We start from the raw sequence: 19,297 nt of genomic DNA on the forward strand, positions 1-19,297 counted from the left end.
TTTCCTGTATTATTTATTATTATTATTATTACTATTATTATTACATGTATTATTTTACTCTATTATTATTAAAAGGATACATAAGCACATTGACATTGAAGAAGATGAGAATAATGATTTGATCAGAGTCGGAGAGTCTTACCTTAAATTAGAGCTTGATGTAAATATTCAAAAATATTTAACCTACCGATGTCTCAATTAATGTAATTTCATTGGTATCTATTTTTATTTCTGAAATGTACCATTCTCGGCTTATACTGGAGTCAATGTTTTCCCAGTTTTTTTGTGGTAAAATTAGGTGCCTCAGCTTATATTCGGGTCGGCTTATACTCGAGTATGTACAGTATATATTTTTGCATAGGTTGAGGGTCATGACCGTCAATCTGATCTTATTATTATTACATTTATTATTTTACTCTATTTATTACTACATGTATTTTCCTGTATTTATTATTATTATTATTACATGTATTATTTTACTCTATTTTATTATTATTACTACATTTATTATTTCACTCTGATCTTATTCTTATTATTACATTTATTATTTTACTCTATTTATTACTACATGTATTTTCCTGTATTTATTATTATTATTATTATTAAATGTATTATTTTACTCTATTTTATTATTATTACTACATTTATTATTTCACTCTGATCTTATTCTTATTATTGCATTTATTATTTTACTCTAATTTTATTGGTATCTATTTTAATTTCCGAAATTTACCACTCTCGGCTTATACTGGAGTCAATGTTTTCCCAGTTTTTTTTTTGTGGTAATATTGGGTGCCTTGGCTTATATTCGAGTATATACATGTAATATTACTAATAATATTACAATAGATTGATACAGTACAATATAGTAATTTATTGCCAGTATTGTACTGTACTAATATAATATTGTCGATTCCTGACTTCCATTCTTCTCTATAAAGTTGTCGTAACTATTTGTATTATTTATGTTGTTGGTATCATTCATTTTTTATTTTATTTTTTGCGTCGACAGTTGACACTTCTCCTTCGCGTTAAGGGCTTTATAACAATATTCTAACTTTTTCTTTCTTCATCCAGTCCTTTACCAGTGTGCAATCTATCCCTTTTTTTGGCTTATTTTGTGTTGTTGATAGCAGGAACGTTAGGTAGTCCATATTCATTATATCCCATATTCTTTTTATCCATTCTTCCACTTTGGGTATTAATTTCTGTTTCCATAATCTTGCAAGAACTAATCTGGCAGAATATTGTATGTAAATTTAATTTGTAAGCAGCTCTGAGTCCCCTTCGAATAAGATCAGAGTGAAATAATAAATGTAGTAATAATAATAAAATAGAGTAAAATAATAAATGTAATAATAATAAGATCAGATTGACGGTCATGACCCACAACCTATGCAAAAATATATACTGTACATACTCGAGGGCGGCATATAAATGTAGCAAATAAATAATAAATAAATAATAAATATACGTGATATATTTTTGCATAGGTTGTGGGTCATGACGGTCAATGCCTTGCAGCCGTCCAACAAGATGATCCGGCAGCAAAAGTACACGCAGAAGGACTTGATGATCGACCCTCTCATTGTGTTAAGATGTGATCCGCGAGTCCACAGGTGAGCACTGGTTCTGCCTAATGTTTCATGGTATTGCCTTCCAGTTCTGCTTGCTTATTTACCTGCGTCCCCAGGTGCCCTCCTCTGATGGACATCACGCTCCACATGCTGAACGGCTACCTCCTGGCCTCCAAGGCCTTCCTGAGCGCCCACCTCAAGGAAACGGCCGACCAGGACATCCGGCCGTCTCAGAACAACCTCATGGGCCTGGAAGCTCCGGAAGTCACCCGGGAAGAACTGAAAAACGCACTGCTGGCTGCCCAGGTAAGTCGCAAAAAAACCAGATTTATTTATCGTGCCAGAAGCGAACCAAGGGTACAAGTTGTAATGTATTTGAAAACACAAACAGAACAACTTGGCATGATACTAAATGTCCTTTGACCACTAGCTGGCCACTTGGACCACTCTCTTATTGATTTATATCAGGGGTCCCCAAACTTTTAAAACAGGGGGCCAGTTCACGATCCTTCGGGCCGTTGGAGGGCCGGACTATAGTTGGCCACTGAGCAATAAATAACAACAACAACAACAACAACAACAAAGAGGGTTGGAAGAGACCCTTTGGGCCATTGAGTCCAATCCCCCTCTGCCTTTGTGCACCGAAAGCACAACCAACGCATCCCTGACAGATGGCCATCCAGCCTCAAAGTTATTATTATTATTATTATTATTATTATTATTAATAATAATAATAATAATAATAATAATAATAATAACAACAACAACAATAAAAAGAGGGTTGGAAGAGACCCCTTGGGCCATTTAGCCCAATCCCCCTCTGCCTTTGTGCACCGAAAGCACAACCAAAGCATCCCTGACAGATGGCCATCCAGCCTCAAAGTTATTATTATTATTATTATTATTAATAATAATAATAATAATAATAACAACAACAACAATAAAAAGAGGGTTGGAAGAGACCCCTTGGGCCATTTAGCCCAATCCCCCTCTGCCTTTGTGCACCGAAAGCACAACCAAAGCATCCCTGACAGATGGCCATCCAGCCTCAAAGTTATTATTATTATTATTATTAATAATAATAATAATAATAATAATAATAATAACAACAACAACAATAAAAAGAGGGTTGGAAGAGACCCCTTGGGCCATTGAGTCCAATCCCCCTCTGCCTTTGTGCACCGAAAGCACAACCAAAGCATCCCTGACAGATGGCCATCCAGCCTCAAAGTTATTATTATTATTATTATTATTATTATTAATAATAATAATAATAACAACAACAACAATAAAAAGAGGGTTGGAAGAGACCCCCTTGGGCCATTTAGCCCAATCCCCGTTTGCCTTTGTGCACCAAAAGCACAAGCAAAGCACCCCTGATGGATGGCCACCCAGCCTCAATGTAATAATAATAATAATAATAATAATAATAATAATAATAATAATGGTTGTAAGAGAAGAAGAGACCCCTTGGGTCATTTAGCCCAACCCCCTTTGCCCTTGTGCCATGGGGGCCGGAAAAATAGTTTCGATGGGCCGCATGTTGTGATTTTTGAGTTTCTCATATGCTTCTGCAAAGAGTGGCTTGTAGGTCTTCTTCTGAATGTGCAGAGACTATGTACATTATCATCAGCATATTGGAGTTCTATAGCAGGTGTTGTTGTGACCTTGGTTTTGGCTTTGTCTGCTGAGGTTAAATAGCTTGCCACCTGTCCGTGTTTCTTAGAATGTTTAATGATATATCCTACTTGTTTTCCCAGGACAGTGCGGCAGTGCAGATCCTCTTGGAGATCTGCCTGCCCTTGGAGGAGGAGAAGCCCCTCGGCGGTGGTTACGGCCGGCTGCGGAAGAGCGGCTCGGGAACGGCGGGCTCCATCCCTGGGAAAAGGCACCCCAAGGAGGAGGAGGAGGACGAGGATGAGGAGGAAGACGAGGGGCCCCGGGAAGGAGAGAGCCTCCTGTGCAACCAGCGCGAGGTGCAGTGCCTCATTTGCTGCCTCCTGCACCAGATGTTCATTGCCGACCCCAACATCGCCAAGTTGGTCCACTTCCAGGTACGTCCAAAACTCCCCGAGAGCCCAGGTTTGCCCATGCCTGCTATGGAGTCTCAGTGGAGGACATAGAGAGTCCCAGAGAACCAAATTAATCGATCTGTGAAATCTACAAAAGTTCAACCAACCAATGTGGAGGGCTTGGTAGTCCAGCCAGTCTGAGGATGCCCCTGGCACATCCTTGGTCCTTCAGTACAACTGTCACAGACAGATCGCCAGCGAGTAAAACAAAACTCAGTTTATTGAGGTTATAGAACTAAAAACGCCCGTAGGAAACAAAGAACAGGGCAAACACTTGACTTCAGTGTGATAAGTAACAAAAAACAGCTCAGTTTGAGCTAAAACGGTTCAAAGGGATAAACCGGGTTAAACAGAAGTATAATCCGGATTAAATCAAAAGTGCTTACTTCAGCCTGGCAAACGATGCAAACAAAAGAGGATCAACAGGAGTCAGAATGTAAACAACAGACTGGTAGCAGATTCCTCTCTGCTACTCAGAAACAGCAGGAGAATAAACCAGGCTTGTTTATTCCTTCCTGCAGCGAACGAAAAGCGTGGTCGTAGTCAGGATTCAGTTTAAGGTTCAGCGGCCAACGATATCTAGGTCCAGGCACAGCAGTCAGGGTAACGGCAGTCAGCAGGGTCCCAATCCGGTCCAGAGGTCTATAACCAAGCGTAGTCATCTAGAAATCCAAAGGTCTCACCGATAGCCAGCAGAAGGGATAATCCGGAATCGAAGTCAGTCAGTCCAGCGTCAATCCAGTGCGAGTAGATATTGCCCGTCAAAAAGACGACGGAGGTCCAAGCTATCGAGATTAAACACAAGTTTCACAGAGAAAAACCCCGCACAGTTCCTCCCGCCGTCGATGCCCAGTGTCCTTGGTAAACTTACGTATCCAGTAACGAATCACACCCGTCTTCAGGAAGTTCCCCAACAAAAGCCCAAGCGTCCGTCCAGATTACCTTGCCCAACGCAATTAGACATTGGTCCCAAACCCCATTTTATCCCAGTTCAAGCTCATCATCGCTGTCAGCTGCCATCCCAATTCCAGGCGCCCCAACATCATCATCCTCATCAGAGCTTAAGCACCTTTGACTACGCCCCACAGCATCCCCAGCTGTGGATCCCGCCCCATCCCTCCAGCCAGTCCATGGGTCTGATCCTGCAACCCGCCAATCACCTCCCATGCTTTCCTTGCCTGTTTCCCCAACACCCAAATCCTCCCTCACGCGAGTCCATTCCATGTCGTCCTCCTCCGAGCTGGCCATCTCTTCCTCCAAACCCTCAGAAAAACCCTCAAATGAGTCCTCATCTGTCGGGTCTGTAAACAAATCCCGGAGCCGTTTTCTTTCACGCTCCTCGAAAGAGTCTGACTCTCGAGGAGTCTTATGACCCCTTCTTCTATTACCGGAGCCCGAAGGCTCAACCATAACAACAACTGTGGCCAGCATCTGAGAGAAGATGACCAGAGCATCACAATGGAGGACCTAGAGATTCCCAGAGAGAACATATTCATAACATTTAAATCAGGGGTCCTCAAACTTTTTAATCTGAGGGCCGGTCCACAATCCTTCAGACTGTTGAGGGGCCGGATTATCATTTGAAAAAAAAAAATACAAACAAATTCCGATGCACACTGCATATGTCTTATTCGTAGTGCAAAAACAACAAGAACAATGAAAGAACAATACAATATTTAAAAATAAAAATAATTTTAACCAACATACATTTATCAGGATTTCAATGGGAAGTGTGCTCCTGCTTCTGGCCAATGAGATAGTCAAGTTAATTAGAGTTGTTGTGGTTGTGGTTGTGGTTGTGGTGTGCCTTCAAGTCATTTCAGACTTTGGGCGAGCCTAAGTCTAAAATGTATTTATTTATTATTTATTTATTTACTGCATTTATTTTCTACATTTGTATCACACCCTTCTCACCCCAAAGTGGACTCAGAGTGGCTTACAAATTATATGTACATACAATATATTATATTATTAGCATAGCACAATATTAGCATTATGTATTACTATATTGAACTATACCACTATACTGTAATATTATTAGTAATATTATATGTAATATAGAATATATAATTAATCTTATTATATGGTATTATTATTAGTGTTATATTGTATTACATTATAATATTATTATCAATATTATATGTACATACAATATATTATATTATTAGCATAGCACAATATTAGCATTATGTATTACTATATTGAACTATACCACTATACGGTAATATTATTAGTAATATTATATGTAATATAGAATATATAATTAATATTATTATATGGTATTATTATTAGTGTTATATTGTATTACATTATAATATTATTATCAATATTATATGTACATACAATATATTATATTATTAGCATAGCACAATATTAGCATTATGTATTACTATATTGAACTATACCACTATACGGTAATATTATTAGTAATATTATATGTAATATAGAATATATAATTAATATTATTATATGGTATTATTATTAGTGTTATATTGTATTACATTATAATATTATTATCAATATTATATGTACATACAATATATTATATTATTAGCATAGCACAATATTAGCATTATATATTACTATATTGAACTATACCACTATACTGTAATATTATTAGTAATACAGTAGAGTCTCACTTATCCAACACTCACTTATCCAACATTCTGGATTATCCAACGCATTTTTGTAGTCAATGTTTTCAATATATCGTGATATTTTGGTGCTAAATTAGTAAACACTGTAATTACTACATAGCATTACTGCGTATTGAACTACTTTTTCTGCCAAATTTGTTGTCTAACATGATGTTTTGGTGCTTCATTTGTAAAATCATAACCTAATTTGATGTTTAATAGGCTTTTCCTTAATGCCTCCTTATTATCCAACATATTCGCTTATCCAACATTCTGCCGGCCCGTTTATGTTGGATAAGTGAGACTCTACTGTATTATATGTAATATAGAATATATAATTAATATTATTATATGGTATTATTATTAGTGTTATATTGTATTACATTATAATATTATTATCAATATTATATGTACATACAATATATTATATTATTAGCATAGCACAATATTAGCATTATGTATTACTATATTGAACTATACCACTATACTGTAATATTATTAGTAATATCATATGTAATATAGAATATATAATTAATATTATTATATGGTATTATTATTAGTGTTATATTGTATTACATTATAATATTATTATCAATATTATATGTACATACAATATATTATATTATTAGCATAGCACAATATTAGCATTATGTATTACTATATTGAACTATACCACTATACTGTAATATTATTAGTAATATTATATGTAATATAGAATATATAATTAATCTTATTATATGGTATTATTATTAGTGTTATATTGTATTACATTATAATATTATTATCAATATTATATGTACATACAATATATTATATTATTAGCATAGCACAATATTAGCATTATGTATTACTATATTGAACTATACCACTATACTGTAATATTATTAGTAATATTATATGTAATATAGAATATATAATTAATATTATTATATGGTATTATTATTAGTGTTATATTGTATTACATTATAATATTATTATCAATATTATATGTATATACAATATATTATATTATAAAACTGAGGGCGGGGGCCAGGTAAATGACCTCGGAGGGCCGCATCCGGCCCCCGGGCCTTAGTTTGGGGACCCCTGATTTAAATGTTCCTTTACGACAGGTAATTTCCTAATCTTACTAGAGCCCCTGATAGCGCAGCGGGTTAAACCGCTGAGCTATTGAACTTGCTGACCAAAAGGTGGGCAGTTCGAATCCAGGGAGCGGGGAGAGCTCCCGTTGTTAGCCCCAGCTTCTGCCAACCTAGCAGTTTGAAAACATGCAAATGTGTGTAGATCAATAGGTACTGCTCTGTCACCCCATTTTCTTCTTGCTTTGGGGTTTTTGTCCAAACAGGGCTACCCGTGTGAGCTGCTTCCCCTGACGGTGGCGGGCATCCCCTCGATGCACATTTGCCTGGACTTCATCCCGGAGCTCATTGCTCAGCCTGAGCTGGAGAAACAGGTATGAAAAGTTCCTGCGGTCGCAAGTCTAAAACCAAAGGCCCATCTCAATCCAAAGGTCCCCTAAAGATCTTAAAACTTGGGCAGGCTCATACGGGAAAATGCGGTCTTTTGCCTAGTCCACATCCAAAGACATATGGGACTTTTCAAAGAAATAAACTGCACACATACATGGTAAACATTCACTGCCATTAGACATACGACATATATAGACAGACACAGAGGCAATTTAACATTTTCCAGCTTCCAGCTTCATGAGGATAGGCTGGATTCCAGCCGCTTCACCGTCCGCTTGTGACACTGAGTCCTTGATGGAGTATTTCCTCGTTCTGCTGCAGCCGCTGGAAGTTTTTATGGTATTGTAAATTAATAAAATTAGCCTCCCTGCATAAAGCGGTACCTAAATTGTGTTGTCGAAGGCTTTCATGGCCAGGATCACAGGGTTGTTGTGTGTCTTTCGGGCTGTGTGGCCATGTTCCAGAAGCATTCTCTCCTGACGTTTCGCCCACATCTATGGCAGGCATCCTCAGAGGTTGTGAGGTACCTCACAACCTCTGAGGATGCCTGCCATAGATGTGGGCGAAACGTCAGGAGAGAATGCTTCTGGAACATGGCCACACAGCCCGAAAGACACACAACAACCCGGTACCTAAATTTCCTACTCAACAGATGCAACTGTCTTTCGAGCTGCTTAGGTCAACAGTGAGCTAGACTATTTATGTATTTATTTATGTATTTGTTTACTACATTTATATCCCGCTCTTCTCACCCCAAAAGGGACTCAGAGCGGCATATAAATCAAATGAACATACAATATATTACTAGCATAGCACAATATAAGCATTAAATTACTATACTGTACTATATCATTACAGTAGAGTCTCACTTATCCAAGCCTCTGGATTATCCAAGCCATTTTTGTAGTCAATGTTTTCAATACATTGTGATATTTTGTAAATACAACATAACATTGCTGCGTATTGAACTACTTTTTCTGTCAATTTTTTTTGTATAAAATGATGTTTTGGTGTGTAATTTGTAAAATCATAACCTAATTTGATGTTTAATAGGCGGTCTGAGTCACTCAACAATGCTGCTCAGGCCTTACAGACTGAGGGTCATTGCTTCCTTGATGGATTCTTTGCATTAAGAATGCAATCTTTTGATTTTCCTTTTGCTCACCCATTTACAAGTATTTATAGTCTTTTCTAGCGTCTCATATTTTACGATATGTCCAAAGTATTACAGCCTTTATTATTTTTATTATTTTATTATGACACAGCAAACAAGATAGATATGCTGGATTTCATATCACAAAATCACAAGTCGAACACTCCCCAAGTGTTCGAAATTATTATTATTATTATTATTATTATTATTATTATTATTATATTATTATTATTATTATTATTATTATTATTATTATTATTATTATTATTATTATATACACAACATCTATTACGATATGTCCAAAGTACTGCAGCCATTATTATTATTAGTATTATTATTATTGTTATTGTTATTGTTATTATTGTATGACACAGCAAACAAGATAGATATGCTGGATTTCGTATCACAAAATCACAAGTCGAACACTTCCCAAGTGTTTGACATTATTATTATTATTATTATTATTATTATTATTATTATTATTATTATATACACAACATCTATTACGATATGTCCAAAGTACTGCAGCCATTATTATTATTATTATTGTTATTGTTATTATTGTATGACACAGCAAACAAGATAGATATGCTGGATTTCGTATCACAAAATCACAAGTCAAACACTTCCCAAGTGTCTAGGACTGTGTGATGTATTTTTGGATGATATTATTATTATTATTATTATTATTATTATTATTATTATTATTATTATTATATACATACACAACATCTTTTACAATATGTCCAAAGTACTACAGCTATTATTATTATTATTATTATTATTATTATTATTATTATTATTATTATTATTATATACACAACATCTATTACAATACGTCCAAAGTACTACAGCCATTATTATTATCATTATCATTATTATTATTATATACACATCTTTTACAATATGTCCAAAGTACTACAACCATTATTATTATTATTATTATTATTATTGTATGACACATCAAACAAGATAGATATGCTGAATTTCGTATCACAAAATCACAAGTCGAACACTTCCCAAGTGTCTAGGACTGTGTGATGTATTTTCAGATGATAATATTATTATTATTAGATACAAAACATCTATTACGATATGTCCAAAGTACTACAGCCATTATTATTATTATTATTATTATTATTATTATTATTATTATTATTATATACACAACATCTATTATGATATGTCCAAAGTACTACAGCCATTATTATTATTATTATTATTATTATTATTATTATTATTATTATTATTGTATGACACATCAAACAAGATAGATATGCTGAATTTCGTATCACAAAATCACAAGTCGAACACTTCCCAAGTGTCTAGGACTGTGTGATGTATTTTTGGATGATATTATTATTATTATTATTATTATTATTATTATTATTATTATTATTATTATTATTATATACACAACATCTATTACGATATGTCCAATGTACTACAGCTATTATTATTATTACCATTATTATTATTGTTACTATATACGCAATATCTTTTATGATATGTCCAAAGTACTACAGCCATTATTATTATTATCATTATTATTATTATATACACAACATCTATTACGATATGTCCAGTGTACTACAGCCATTATTATTATCATTATTATTATTATTATATGCACAGCATCTTTTACAATATGTCCAAAGTACTATAGCCTCTATTATTATTATTATTATTATTATTATTATTATTATTATTATTACTACTATTATTATATACACAACAAAACTAGTATATGGCAAACAAAATCACTATGCTGGCTGTTGTATTGGATCACACATTGGAGTCCATTTGTTTGTCCTTTTAGCAATGCATTGCATCTATTTATTTATTTATTAGCGACATTTATATCTCGCCCTTCTCACCCCGAAGGGGACTCAGGGCGGCTTACAAGTTATATATACATACAATATATTATATTATTAGTATAGCACAATATAAGCAGTATATATTATATTATATATTATTATATTGTATTTATTTATTAGCAACATTTATATCCCGCCCTTCTCACCCCGAAGGGGACTCAGGGTGGTTTACAAGTATATATACATACAATATATTATATTATTAGTATAGCACAATATAAGCAGTATATATTATATTATATATTATATATTATTATATTGTATTTATTTATTAGCAACATTTATATCCCGCCCTTCTCACCCCGGAAGGGACTCAGGGCGGCTTACAAGTTATATATACATACAATATATTATATTATTAGTATAGCACAATATAAGCAGTATATATTATATTATATATTATATATTACTAGCTGTGCCCGGCCACGCGTTGCTGTGGCGAAGTATGGTGGTATGGGAAATAAAGTATTGAGGAATTGGTGGTAAAGGGTCCCCTGGGCTGAGTGGGTTGCTAGGAGACCAAGTGAGTGGAGTTTAGCCTTCTAACTGGCAGCAATTGGATAAAAACAATTATTCCTCTCCCTCTAATTAGGACTTTATTTTTCTTTTCTTTTTGTTGTATCAACCTAGAGGCATGGATGAGGGGTTGTGATGTCAATTTTCGAGGTTGTGGAGTGTTTCCTTTTGTTGTTTTGTCCGCTGCCGTGATGCCAGCACTCTTTTATATATATAGATTATATTGTATTTATTTATTAGCAACATTTATATCCCGCCTTTCTCACCCCGAAGGGTGGTTTACAAGTATATATACACACAGTATATTATATTATACGACTATATTGCAATATTATTAGTAATATTGCATGTAATATAAATATACAATTATAATTCACTATTATAATTATTATACAATTATCATAGTGAATTATAATAATTATTACATTGTATTACATCATAATGTTTTATCTCTGTTTGCTCTCGCCTTCCAGATTTTCGCCATCCAGTTGCTTTCCTACTTGTGCATTCAGTACGCTCTGCCGAAATCCCTCAGCGTGGCACGTTTAGCTATCAATGTGATGGGGACGCTACTAACAGGTAATGTCAGAATTTGAGGGGGAGCTTGAGTTTTGTCTGAATCAGCAGGAAGGGCTGTTAGGAATTGTGGAAGTCCAAAACACCCGGCGGCCCAAGTTGGCCCATGCCTGGTCTAGACACGATGCCTCTATCGACGCCGGTGGTTATTTCAACTGATTTTGTGATGACTCATGGGCCATGTAGTTCCGTTCCTGGTACTATTGTGGCAGATGAAGAGGAAAACTTGGGTTTCCCACCGTTTCTGCCAGATTTGGAGTCCTTGCACCTGCAAGATGTTTGCCCACCAGAAGTCAGCCAAACAAGCCTTGAGCAGAAATCTCCCCCATTTTCTCGCCGGGATTATTATAATCAAGATAGAGGCGCTCGGGAGGCGACTCGCAGGAGCGCCAGGATTGCTGCCAGACAATTAGCTGATTAAGTCTGTTTCCCTTGGGAAACTTTAAGGAGTCCTGCATCTGGACACAGTAGAGGTTTCGTTTCTTGTTCCCCAGAGAAAGTGTTCCTTGGCGGGAAAACAAGATCCTATATAGGTGTTTGCCCGCAAAGAAATCCTTGCGGAGTCAATTCATCGGCTTGGGGAGTGAGATCGTGTGTAGACTTTGTACTCCAGTTCCCAGTTCCCGGATCAAGTTTCCTGCCCAGCCTTGTACCATGGACTTCTATGGACTCAGTTCTTGATTCATGTTTGCCTTGTTTCAAGTTTGATCTTGCCAAGTTTCAAGTCTTGCCTTGCCTTGCGTTTTAAACCACGGACCTTGCTTCTCGGATTCAAGCCTTGTTTTCCAGTTCCTTCGGATTTACCTTAAGCCTCAAAGACTATGGACAGTTCCCCACACTATTGCTTGCCAAATAGTGTGTGTTTCGGTGAAGTGGATTATAACTTTGGACTTTAATATCACATATTGGACATTGTTTTCCTGGACTATATTTGACCTTTCCTGAAAGGTCTACTTCTGAACTAATTCTACACTTGTTTTTATTGACTATATATTTCTTTAATAAAGATATTAGATAGATTCTGGTCTCTGCGCATGGTTATTGGTGTTCTGCAGCCTGGGTCCTGACAGATTTCCCTTTTCTTTCCAGTCTTGACGGCGGCCAAGCGTTACGCCTTCTTCGTGCCCACCTTGCCCTGCCTGGTCCCCTTCTGCCAGGCCTTCCCTCCCCTCTACGAGGACATCATGTCCCTGCTCATTCAGATCGGCCATGTCTGTGCCTCGGATGTGGCCACGGAGACCAGAGACTTCGACCCCATCATCACACGTAAGCGTCGGATTTTATTATTTATTCTGTGGCGCATCTGGCTAGTAACCAGCTGCTATAAATCACTACTGACCGAGAGGTCATGAGTTCGAAGCCCGGGTCGGGTTAAGCCCCCGACCATTAATAGCCCCGGCTTGCTGTTGACCTATGCAGCCCCGAAAGACAGTTGCGCCTGTCAATTAGGGAAATTTAGGTACGCTTTATGCGGGAGGCTAATTTACAACACCACAAAACTGCCAGCAAAACACGAGGAAAGGAATGAGGAAGTACAGCCACTTCTGGACGGTGAAGCAACAGCTCCCCCTGTGGCCGGAATCGTGAAGCTGGAAAAATGTTAAAAATGCCTCTGAGTCTGTCTAATGTGTGTTGTTTGTCTGTTGGCATTGAATGTTTGCCATATACAGTAGAGTCTCACTTTATTGCCAGTATTGTGCTATGCTAATAATATAAAATTGTATGTAAATTTAATTTAATTTGTAAGCCGCTCTGAGTCCCCTTCGGAGTGAGAAGGGCGGGATATAAATAGTATAATATATATATATATCTATATATATATATATATACACATACACACACACACACACAATATATAATAATATTATATATTATTATAAATTATATTGTATATACTATACAGTAGAGTCTCACTTATCCAAGCTAAACGGGCCGGCAGAAGCTTGGATAAGCGAATATCTTGGATAATAAGGAGGGATTAAGGAAAAGCCTATTAAACATCAAATTAGGTTATGATTTTACAAAATAAGCACCAAAACATCATGTTAGACAACAAATTTGGCAGAAAAAGTAGTTCAATATGCAGTAATGCTATGTAGTAATTACTGTATTTATGAATTTAGCACCAAAATATCACGATATATTGAAAACATTGACTACAAAAATGTGTTGGATAATCCAGAACGTTGGATAAGCGAGTGTTGGATAAGTGAGACTCTACTGTATATGTGTTCATTGTAATCCGCCCTGAGTCCCCTTTGGGGTGAGAAGGGCAGAATATAAATACTGTAAATAAATAAAATTTACAAGTATTTATATCCCGCCCTTTTTTATCAGTGCGGATCACAATGCACACATACATGGTAAACATTCAATGCCATTAGACATACAACATATATAGACAGACACAGAGGCAATTTAACATTTTCCAGCTTCCAGCTTCATGAGGATATGCTGGATTCCAGCCGCTTCACCGTCCGCTTGTGACACTGAGTCCTTGATGGAGTATTTCCTCGTTCTGCTGCAGCCGCTGGAAGTTTTTATGGTATTGTAAATTAATAAAATTAACCTCCCTGCATAAAGCGGTACCTAAATTTCCTACTCAACAGATGCAACTGTCTTTCGAGCTGCTTAGGTCAACAGTGAGCTAGACTATTTATGTATTTATTTATGTATTTGTTTACTACATTTATATCCCGCTCTTCTCACCCCAAAAGGGACTCAGAGCGGCATATAAATCAAATGAACATACAATATATTACTAGCATAGCACAATATAAGCATTAAATTACTATACTGTACTATATCATTACAGTAGAGTCTCACTTATCCAAGCCTCTGGATTATCCAAGCCATTTTTGTAGTCAATGTTTTCAATACATTATGATATTTTGTAAATACAACATAACATTGCTGCGTATTGAACTACTTTTTCTGTCAATTTTTTTTGTATAAAATGATGTTTTGGTGTGTAATTTGTAAAATCATAACCTAATTTGATGTTTAATAGGCTTCTCCTTAATCTCTCCTTATTATCCAACATATTTGCTTATCCAACGTTCTGCCGGTCCGTTTATGTTGGATAAGTGAGACTCTACTGTATATTGTACTATATCATTACATTGTAATATTATTAGTAATATTACATTTAATATATAATATATAATTAATATTATTGTACTGTATTATTAGTAGTATAATATTGTATTCCATTATAAAATTATTATCAATATTATATGTATGTACAATAAATTATATTATATATTATAAATTAAGTTGTATATTATATACTATATATATATATATATATCTATATATATAAAAGAGTGATGGCATCACAGCGACCCACAAAACAACAAAACTCCAGGCCCTCCGACCTCGAAATTTGACAATAATAAAATAATAAATAATAATAATAAAACTTTATTTATACCCCGCCACCATCTCCCCAATGGGGACTCGGGGCGGCTAACATGGGGCCATGCCCAGAGCAATACAACATAATAAAATATAGAAACAACATATCATAACACCATTTAAAATACAATAAATAATAATAAACAGAACATCAAGAAATCAAAAAAACAATAAAGCAAGGGCAATACAACCCACCATCCACGCCTCCAGGTTGATATAACCAAAAGAAAAGAAAAATAAAGTCCTAATTAGAGGGAGAGGAATAATTGTTTTTATCCAATTGCTTCCAGTTAGAAGGCTAAGCTCCGCCCACTTGGTCTCCTAGCAACCCACTCAGCCCAGGGGACAGGCAGAGTTAGGACTCACTTAGGCAGCTTCTGCCAACCCTAAAGTTGAAAAAGATGCAAGTGAGAGTACATGAATAGGTACTGCTCCGGTGGGAAGGTAACGGTGCTCCATGCAGTCATGCCGGTCACATGACCTTGGAGGAGTCTACGGACAACGCCAGCTCTTCAGCTTAGAAATGGAGACCCCCAAAGTCAGACACGACTGAACTTAATGTCAGGGGGAAACCTTTACCCTTTACCTAACTACCACCAATTCGTCAATACTTTATTTCCCATACCTCCATACTTCACCACAGCAACGTGTGGCTGGGCACAGCTAATATATATATATATATATATATATATATATATATATATATATATATTAGCATAGTAACATGCTATGCCAATTATACACACACACACACACGCACGTAATATAGAGTTCTACCTTCTATGAATGTATGCGTGTTGGTAACACATTGATTATATTTTGGTTTAGAGACATGTTTTTTGAAGCATTTAGTATATTTTGAATCTCTATCATCCTTGGCTGTACATTGAATGTTCTATGACCATAGCATATATAGAAATTACTGTCTTATAGTTTACTAGCTGTGCCCGGCCACGCGTTGCTGTGGCAAAGTGGTGGTGGTATTGGTTAAAACTTGTTGTGGAATTTTTATTTGACGTTATTTGTATTTTTTTAAATTAATTTTATTGTCACTTATCTTTTTTATTTATTATATTTTATTATTTTGTTGTATTATTTTTAGTCATTTTGTTACAGTATTTTATTGTATTAATTATTTTAGTGTTTTTTATAATTTTTTATTGTATTATTTGTATTTATTTTTTTATCATTATTTTATTAACACTGGGCTGAGTGGGTTGCTAGGAGACCAAGTGGGTGGAGCTTAGCCTTGTAACTGGCAGCAATTGGATAAAAACTATTATTCCTCTCCCTCTAATTAGGAATTTATTTTTCTTTTCTTTTTGTTGTATCAACCTAGAGGCGTGGATGATGGGTTGTGTTGTCAAATTTCGAGGTTGTGGGGTGTTTACTTTTGTTGTTTTGTCCGCTGCCCTGATGCCATCACTCTTTTTTATATATAGATATTATTGGATTACATTTCTAGTTATAGTGGCCTCTTGCCTTTACTAACCAGCCACAATCTTTTTCATGCTGACTTTTGTCTGTATCTTTGTGTCACGCTCACTTCAAACGACCAGCATGAACGCAGATCAAAGACAGCTGCTATCAAAACCAATCTTTATTGAAGAACACACGACTTGGAAAAAGTCGAGAATGACATAATGTTTACATACAATCAATTTTATCACCTTTGTTGCAACGTCACATCACACGTAAATATCATCACCAAACCCCACCCCCTGTATCACATTTCTACTATTCCCACACAAACTACTCATTATAATTGTTTTGATTTTCACCCCCGAGTTCCCATGCTCTGCTGCCAGGTGTTTTCATGAGACATTCAGGAGTGCTGATGTTATGGCTCCAATTCCAGGGCTTGCAAACTCAGCCCTGGGAATTGGCCCCATGACATCTTTGCATTTCAATTCCCTAAACGTTGTTTCGTTCCTTTCTGAATCCCTCCAGGTCTCCAACAGTTGAAGGAGAAGCCGGGCGAACGGGGCCGGCTCCTGAAGGAACCCGTTTGCAAATCTGCAGCGGGACAGACGAACAGTGCAGACCCCAACGTCCAGCTGTGCCACTGCATTGAGAATACATTCATTGAAATCATCAACATGAGCGTCAGCGGCGTTTAACTCCCGTCCGAAACGGCAGGACTCTTACTCCGCAAGAAGGGAATGTCTGGCTTGGAGCAGGCCGTCGGTTTCTCACTCGGAAGGACGTGGACAACTTCTCCAGGGAAAGAAGTGAGCAGATGTTTGCAGTGATGTTCTGGAAGAGTCCACAAAAGGATTGCCGTTGGATCCTTGGTGCTGAAGATGGACGGGACTGACATCTGGGCAAATAGGATTGACATTTCCTAGCGTTGCTTCTTGCACAAAGTGCTTTTGGAGGACGATCTCGAGAGCCAAACAACGTGCCGGAAAGGTCTCGACTTGGAGCGAAAAACCCATTGCGGATCATCGTTTTCCTGTTTCCGCCCATTTTCTAAATGGTGATCCCCGGAAAAATATCATAGGAAAACCTAGGCCATTGGTGCAAGTCTCAGTTTGGGTGTGAGATCGACAAACAAGTTCCTTTTCCCGATTGGAGGATACACATCGCATAAGTGGACCAATGGATTCCTTTTCTACAACCTACTACTTTACACACTGACTCTTTCCTTGTCCAATTTGAGTACTGAACCCGGATCCAAAGACCTCCAAAGATAGGGAAAGTTTTTGGGTCTGAAATGCCAGTTATTTTTTTCCCCTTAAGGCCTCGGCAAAGTTAGATCAGTCCTACTTCAGATCAGTATCATGGGCCTGAAAACTTAAGAGGAACGATCATTATTAAAAAATAATAATAATAATAATGCTTACGACTCAAAGTCAGTTGTTTTGTAAGCAGACTTTTCCCTCTGATTCATTGTTGGCAATGTGCAAGTGCGAGTAGATGAATAGGTACCACTCCGGTGGGAAGGTAACGGCGCTCCATACAGTCATGCCAGTGGCCACAGAAGCCGGGGCTAACAGCAGGAGCTCACCCCACTCCCAGGATTGGAACCACCAACCTTTCACTCAACAAGTTCAGAAGCTAAGCAGTTTAACCCCCGGGGGCTCCGTTTTTCTGCCAACCTAGCAGTTTGAAAACATGCAAATGTGAGTAGATGAATAGGTACCACTCCGGTGGGAAGGTAACGGCACTCCATGCAGTCGTGCCAGTGGCCACAGAAGCCGGGGCTAACAGCAGGAGCTCACCCCACTCCCAAGATTCGAACCACCAACCTTTCGCTCAGCAAGTTCAGAAGCTAAGCAGTTTAACCCCCGGAGGCTCCTTTTTTCTGCCAACCTATCGGTTCGAAAACATGCAAATGTGAGTAGATCAATAGGTACTGCTCTGGCAGGAAGATAACAGAGCTCCATGCAGTCATGCCGGCCTAATGACCTAGGAGGTGTCTGCGGACAACGCCAGCTCTTTGGCTTAGAAATGAGATAAGACCAACCCACAGAGTTGGGCACGACTAGATTTAATGTCCGGGGAAATCTTTACTATGATTATTTACACATATACACATAATTCAGGTTATAGTGAGCGCAATAAACATAATAATAATAATAATAATAATAATAATAATAATAATAATAATAATAATAATAAATTTATTCTTATATCCCGCCCCATCTCCCCGAGGGGGACTCAGAGCATCTTACAAATTAAATTTACATACAATATATTATATTATTAGCATAGCACAATACTGGCTATAAATTACCATATTGTACTATATATATATTAATATTATTAATAATATTACATGTAATATATAATATATAATTAATATTATTGTATTGTAATAGTATTATATCGTATTACAATATATAGCACAATACTGGCAATAAATTACCATATTGTACTATATCTATATATTATAATATTATGAATAATGTTACATGTAATATATAATAAATAATTAATATTATTGTATTGTATTATTAGTATTATATCGTATTACAATATAATATTATCAATATTAT

General features: G+C 36.4%; 1 protein-coding gene across 1 annotated transcript in view; it reads left to right on the top strand.

Moving 5' to 3' along the window:
* Positions 1 to 18,135, top strand: part of ints2 (integrator complex subunit 2) — a 39,945-nt gene extending 21,810 nt beyond the window's left edge. Inside the window, exons 19-25 of the mRNA XM_062960315.1 lie at positions 1,494 to 1,619; positions 1,694 to 1,883; positions 3,338 to 3,631; positions 7,631 to 7,738; positions 11,777 to 11,882; positions 12,969 to 13,145; positions 17,247 to 18,135. Of these exons, the coding sequence (XP_062816385.1) occupies positions 1,494 to 1,619; positions 1,694 to 1,883; positions 3,338 to 3,631; positions 7,631 to 7,738; positions 11,777 to 11,882; positions 12,969 to 13,145; positions 17,247 to 17,416 (1,171 nt within the window). The 3' untranslated portion in view covers positions 17,417 to 18,135. The remainder of the gene's footprint in view (positions 1 to 1,493; positions 1,620 to 1,693; positions 1,884 to 3,337; positions 3,632 to 7,630; positions 7,739 to 11,776; positions 11,883 to 12,968; positions 13,146 to 17,246) is intronic.
* The last annotated feature ends 1,162 nt before the right edge of the window (positions 18,136 to 19,297 follow it).

The sequence above is a fragment of the Anolis carolinensis genome, unplaced genomic scaffold (genome assembly GCF_035594765.1).
Source record: "Anolis carolinensis isolate JA03-04 unplaced genomic scaffold, rAnoCar3.1.pri scaffold_7, whole genome shotgun sequence".
NCBI lineage: Eukaryota > Metazoa > Chordata > Lepidosauria > Squamata > Dactyloidae > Anolis > Anolis carolinensis.